Consider the following 6,881-nt stretch of genomic DNA (forward strand, 5'->3'; position numbering starts at 1 on the left):
ATGTTTTTTGACAAACAACATTGATGACATGAGGAAAAGAAAAAGCCAGAGCAAAAACAGCAGAGAATAAAAATAAAAGTCAGATTTTCATTGTCTCAGTGGAAGGTTGATTCTTATTGTAAAACCACCTTCTTCCCCCGTCGGATGAAATGAAAGACTTATCTTTAAAATCCCTTAGATGTGTTCCAGGACAGTAATATAAAAACAAATAAAAACTCATCTCATCTGAAACGGGGAGTAAATAAAGTTGGTGAATAACTTAGTTTGGTGAGTTTGACATCTGATGCCTGCTTTTTTATAATATTTCAGGCTGTGAACATTTAATTTATTGGAATGAGGCCCCCTTCAAATTAAGACTTAAATTTAAACTCTGTTCTTTTACTCCCTCTCGGGTCTTGTCAGCACAATTTCATGGTTTGTTAACCACAGCTATTTTCGCTCAAGGAGGCTGGTAAAAAGGAAGGAAGGGGACACAATGTGGGGTGTTTTGCAAGACGGGTCTTGTTACTCTGTATAACTGATCGTGAAGTACCTGACTCTTCATTTTACAAGGTGTAAGACGAGTTCGTTGCTTCACAATTTCACGCCTCCTCTTTGTGACTTCACTCCTCGGGTCAGTCTACAGAAAGTCAGAGACGGATAATAAATTGATTTGCTCCTCACAATTTTTTGAATATTAAAATATCTTCAATCTTCTATTTTGATAATTTTCAAACCCAGAAAAGAGGAACAGCATTTGTTCGTGTAAAAATACTGTGACCACCATGTGCAGCTCCACCGTGCTGCATGTCAGTAAAACCTCTCAGTCGGAAAAGAAGTTGTAAAAAGTCACAATATCTCGTATTCAAGTCATAAAAATAAATTAGACACTATCATACCTATTACCTAATACCTATTATTGACAATGTTAGTCCCTCATATGTCGGACAACCCACAGAACTGTGTTCAGGTGGCTAGCTTGAGGGTTAGCTTGAGGGTTAGCTTGAGGGCTAGATGAGGGTTAGCTTGAGGGCTAGCTTGAGGATTAGCTTAAGGGTTAGCTTGAGGGCTAGCTTGAGGGTTAACTTGAGGGCTAGCTTGAGGGTTAACTTGAGGGCTAGCTAGAAAACAATGCTTAAATGTGTTTCCTTTGTCCTTTACACAAGTAATATTTGAACCAGATCTCCATTATTATTGTTATTTCAGGTATTATTGTTATTTCGGGTAGAAGCCCTGGAGGGGACGGCTGGAGGACGGCTGGTAGAGAGACAGCGAGGAAACTTCGACGGAACGTCTCGCCAAGTCACGCAGTTTCTTGCAGCTCGGGGAAAAAGTCCTCCAGCAAAATCCTCCCATTTCCGTCTCCAGGCGAGCTCACGTCCACAGATTGAGCCCTTCGCTTCAGCCCTTCTTTTAATGATCACACCTTGGCTTCAGGAAGAGCAAGAGCACTGCAGGCCTCAACTTCAGTAACATTTGCCCTTATCATCTAAACCCAAACACTTTTGTATTAGTCCATCTTTTTAAAGGTGATGGTTAAATGCGACTATGTTCATGGCATTTAGGTGTACCACCTTTTAAGATGTCAACGAGAAATGTGCAGGGTCTAAAACGCATTATTCATTTCCTCTTTGTGATCGCTGGAGCTTTCCAAATCTCCCTTCAATTAAACCTATAATGAGCTTCCAAGCAGCAAGATTCTTTCTTTTTTGTGAGTCAATCCTTCTAATAAATACACAAATACAGAAGAGAAAGTAGGGAATAGTTTAACTTTGTATTTACGTAAGCAAACAAGGCTGAGATTTTAAAAAACACACACACACAAACACTAGGATTGTTTGAAATGTACAAAGTTGCACAGGTCTTTTTATCAGTATTTGAAAATATTCAACAATGAAAGTATAATCAAACAGTAAGAATAAGTAATAATGAATACCAGCGATAACTAGACTTAGAAGTCGGAACTATTTTTTTGTTTTTACTGAAACACCTGAGGGAAGCAAATCAAAAGAGAAACCGGAAAAGAAAAAAACAATTTGATCACAAAAAAAAAATTCAATAGAAGCTCATACAGGGGTCTTCCACACATCTGTATGTACAAGCACATTCACTCCACAGCTGTGCGGGACAGCAGAGACGAACAGCAGATGAAGATGAAATCCCTCCGCTCTCGGCCCTCGACGTCAGTGTTGGCAGCCGTGTGGGTCCACACGTGAAGGCAGGGTGAAGCAGAGAAACCACAACGGAAACAGCAAAATGGGTTCCTTTCCCACTCGATGCGCGTGTCACGGGCCGCAGAATTAATTAACCCGGGCGCCGTTTGTGACTTTGATCCGAAGGCGCCGAGGGGACTGAGCGGGCTCGGGCCTTTTTCACAGAATAACCCGAGCATTCAGTGGAAACTTTTCTTCTTTTTTTTTTTTTAACTGTCCCCGGATGCATAAGACACTTCCGCTAATCCAGACACCTGCGAACTTTTAAAATTCATTCAAGCTTGTTTCAGTAGGAAACATGACATCAACATTATCTTAAAGCCGAATTTGAGGATCACATTTTGTGTTTGTACATTAATCAACACTCATTAGAGCTCAAGCCTCTTGTTAATTTTCACCTTCGGTCAAAACTCACCAAAAAAAAAACACAATTACCAGAAAGAGGGAAATATAAATGCAAAGCAACCTTTGGTCAAAGAGTGGACTCACAAAGGAAAAGACGCAATGACGACGCGCGGACATCATTCATCGCTTAAGATAAAACGAAACAACGGACTCACGTGGTCGTCGACACGTTTCCCCTCTCTCTCTCTCTCTCTCTCTCTCTCTCTCTCTCTCTCTCTCACTCTCTCTCTCTCTCTCTCTTTCTCTTCCTGGCATCACGGCCCAAAGTCCAACCCTCCTCCCACGACTTTATACTGGTTTCCTCATAGAGGAAAGAAGGAAAGAATAAAGGTGGTCTTTTCATGAAAGTCATGTTTGTTCTTGATTGTTCACAAAAGAAAAAAAAAAAAAAGAAGAAGAATTAGAATCGCCAGCAGGAAGCGGCCCCTCCGGCGCAAAGGTCATACAATCACGGCGCGAAGCGGGCGGCGCCCCCCCCCCTACCGGGAATGGGTCAAGGGTCACGCGGCGCGCTCCCCGGAAAAAGTCTGCCGCGTCCGTCCCTCTCATCGCGGGTGGGGGGGTGAGGGGGGTGTGTGGCCAGGGGGGGGGGGGCGGCGTCCCGGGTCTCATTCGGGGGACGTCTTGTCCCGCGTGGCCTCGTCCTGCGCGCAGCTCCGGCGGACGACGGGCAGCGGGTGGGCCTCCGTGTTGAAGACCCAGTCCTCCAGCGGGAGGAGGTCGTCGTCGGAGAAGAGCAGGTACAGATACCTGAGCGAGGAAAAGACGGGTCAAGCTTTACTTCCCTCCTGCTCGGAACACACAAAAAACGTATTCTAAAAATTAATCTGTTGGACTCTGGAAGCAGAAAAGAAATCGCTGGCCTCTGACTACAGGAACCACAAGAGGAGAAGAAGAAGAAGAAGAAGAAGAAGAAGAAGAAGAAGAAGAAAGGGAGCCCGAGCAAAACTGGATCTCCACCTTGCATTGTGTCTACATTGTTTGACATTTGATAAAAAACGTCGACCACTAGTGGAAGCGGTTAGATAATAAAAGTTTTCATCGATCTTATGTTCTTTGAAGAGGCCTAAAATGGTGGAAAAACAGGGAGGAAAGTGCAGATCAACATGCAGAGTTCTGCACGGTGTTAAAACTCTTTTTCTAATTAAAAGTAGCCAACGAGTGAATTCACGCAGTGACTCCCGTTGTAAACATTATTATCGCTGCTCTCAAGAAAACACTTAGCTAAATCTGTTAATGAAGTGTAATCCTGTTTTGAGTTCATTTTTTTTAATAACATATCAACAAGCAATTATTTAGGAGTGAAATTGAACAGATAAGTTCACCATTAATGAACCAAACTGATAAGGATCCTTATTCCCCGTTGCTGGCTGGCTCCCATTTATTTTTATCCAGCCTCTTCATTTTTGCAATTTTGCCCAATTGACGTGGCCGCCATTGCTGATTAAACTGCATGAATCACAAGCGTTGGCTTGTGTGCTACGAAGCGGAGTGGGCCTGCTCATAGCTAAAGAGGTGTCAGTACTCTGAGCAGCACTGGTAATGTATTACAATTAATTTGAATATATTTCATTGTTTTTTTTCCCCATTTTAGGAAAGACGTTCCATCTTTACCACAACAAATGAGGACTGAGGAGTTTGATCGGAATCCCCACACAGGTGCCTACGCTGCATTTGCTATGTGACGTAAAACGGGAAGACGGGGCGAGGGGGGCGGGACTTACTTGAGAGTCTCCGACAGGAAGAAGCTCTGCTGCATGTTGTCGTGGCTGGCCGTCATGCTGTAAACGTCTCGGATCCCGGAGAAGCCGGACTCCACCCTGCAGTGCTGCTCCAGGGCCTGAGGGAGGAAGGGGGGGGGGGGGGGGGGGGGGGAGGCGGGGGGGGGTTATCTCAGGACCACATCAATAAATATCAGCCAGGACCATGCATTCCACCTGCTGCCACCGGTTTTACCCCACTGGTGAACCAGACTGTTCCTCTGACATCGGTCATAGCGTATCAAGAGAAGCGTCTTTTACTCCCAAAGAGACGCCGAGACCCAGCGAGGACAACAGAGGATTAGCACACGGTGACCCCTGCTACAAAGGGGCCCGACGAAGACCCCGGGCCGCGTCGGTGCTACCGGCGTCGGCGAAGGGAAGCGCTGCTGCGCCGCTTTCAACCTTTGTGGCCCACAATTAAAAGGCCCGAATGTCTGTTGCTCCTTGCTCAACCTTCACTCCCCCCCCCCCCCCCCCCCCCCCCCCCCCGACCCGTGGGACGGCTGGATCTGCAGAGTTAATGTATGATGCCGCACGATATCAGGGAAGCCGGTTGAGGGTAATTGAGGGTGTTACGGGGGCTTGACATTATATTTCCACAATTTATAAATTCAGAGTATTAAGTTACTGAGCAAGAAGTCTAGGATATAAAATGCTACTTTACTGCATCTTCCACTTAGAAATGCGCCGATATTAGTCTTTTTGCCATAATAGTCTGAATATAGGGACAACATTTCTCTTGGGTTGTTAAATCTAACGACACAGCTTCCCGTCACTGAGGCCCACAAATCCTCCACCACCTTTAGCTTTGGATCTCTTAACCACTCTGATGCTTTTCCAGTCTGGGAATAAAAAGTGACATCCACTTCACCACGGAGGCTTTAAAAAGTCTCCAGAGATGAGAACCGTTATCTTCCGACTGAAGCATCTCGGGGAGGAGGCCGAAAGTAGTTTGTTACTCAAAAAAAAAAAAAAAACAGAAGGCGAAGGCCTGTTTTCACTCTCACCTCAACAGCTTCCCAGCCCCATTCCCTGTACTTGGGGTCGTGGGTCAGCCTCCACATGTACATGTAGCTCTCGATGACCTCCGGTCGCAGGATGTAGTATCTGTCGCTCAGCCTGGTCGCCGTGGCTTCTCCCCCGCCGTCGAATCGGAACGCCTCGGGCCCCAGCTTGGTTGCTGACGGAGGCAGAGGAGAGAAAAGGTTCAGTTTGGGGTTTTTATTTTTTGTGTGCCGTTGAGCTGTATGTCAGGATTAAGAAAGAAGCGTGAAATATCTTCACGTTAAAAAAAACGCGGCGGCTGGATCGGTGGCTTCAAATCAACAGGTACATTTTATTCATCCAGTTTTGAATAGGAAATGTGTCTCCTGGGGCTTTACAACATGTTCTGACCCTCCATTCAGGTAGAGGAAAAAGAAAAGGTAATCCAGAAGCAGAAGAAGCACGCGTTTTTCATGGTGTCTTTATTTACCACATCCACATACTGTAAATGATCCTTTTTAGGTAACATATATTGTTTTCCCATATGCTAGGAGTAGATTTCCTCCTATTCTAGTAAAATTAACCTTATTTATCCTGTAAGCAAAAAAACAGGGTCGAATCCATAATTTACCACCATAGTAGTGCGTTTTAACTGGAATGATGCGAGCCTACTAACGGACAAACATGTTACATCCCGAACTTTCATTATTTCCCTCAATTGTGTCCATCTACGTTCACCTTTTTACGTTTTCTTCTCCTCTGCCTTTGTTAACGCTTTGCTGCTTTTCATATCACATTTAGTAAATCAATGGAATAGTTTAAAAACCATATTGGCAGGAATATATGCATTTCCCCGCCTTCTCCTTAAGTGACACACGCTGTTGGTCTTTCAAATCGTAAATCATCTCAATAGTAAATAAAATCCTATTGTCACCTCTTGACCGAACCAATAACTTGGTCTCACTCCCTTGAGACCCCCGCTCCCCAAGGATCAGTATGTCCCTGCAGAGGCGGCAGACGGGAGGAGGGCCTTCGACGTGTCGCCATCTAAGACAAAGCACCAACGTGCAACCGCAAACCCGCTGTGAGCCCCCCCCCCCCCCCCCCCCCCCCCCTCTAATGAGCTAAGAGCAACCTGCTGGAGGACCACGAAAGAGCGCGGATCAAAGGTATTCCCGGGGCGAATCAAGGAGCGGGTTATGCGATGAGTCACGTTATCTCACGGGGGGGGGGGGGGGGCGAGTGAACGCTCGAGTCCTCGCGGCCCACCCTGCAGCAAGGTCGGGGGGAAGGGGGGGGGGGGGGGGGGGGGGGGCTGGAAATTAGCAGAGGAGATTAATGTCGGGGCCAAGACAGATGGCAGGGAAGAGGAGAGATCAAAAAGCCTTCCCGAAAAAAAATAAATGAAGGCAGGCTTCCTCTCCTTTTTCATTCGAGATTGCATTATTCTCTCGGGAATATATAATATATATCCTGTGTATCTATGGAAACTACTCTCTCCCATTAACAGGTTGGAGCCGCAGTCCATTTCCCTGTG

The 6,881-nt window shown here is 45.8% G+C and overlaps 1 protein-coding gene across 1 annotated transcript in view; it reads right to left on the minus strand.

Annotated features, from left to right (window-relative positions):
• Positions 1-2,382: 2,382 nt before the first annotated feature.
• The window catches only part of LOC119197986 (mannosyl-oligosaccharide 1,2-alpha-mannosidase IA), a 68,012-nt gene continuing 63,513 nt past the window's right edge, over positions 2,383-6,881 (minus strand). The window contains 3 exon segments of the mRNA XM_062565550.1: positions 2,383-3,347; positions 4,322-4,437; positions 5,368-5,603. Of these exon segments, the coding sequence (XP_062421534.1) occupies positions 3,206-3,347; positions 4,322-4,437; positions 5,368-5,603 (494 nt within the window). The 3' untranslated portion in view covers positions 2,383-3,205.

Source organism: Pungitius pungitius, chromosome 11 (genome assembly GCF_949316345.1).
Source record: "Pungitius pungitius chromosome 11, fPunPun2.1, whole genome shotgun sequence".
Lineage (NCBI taxonomy): Eukaryota > Metazoa > Chordata > Actinopteri > Perciformes > Gasterosteidae > Pungitius > Pungitius pungitius.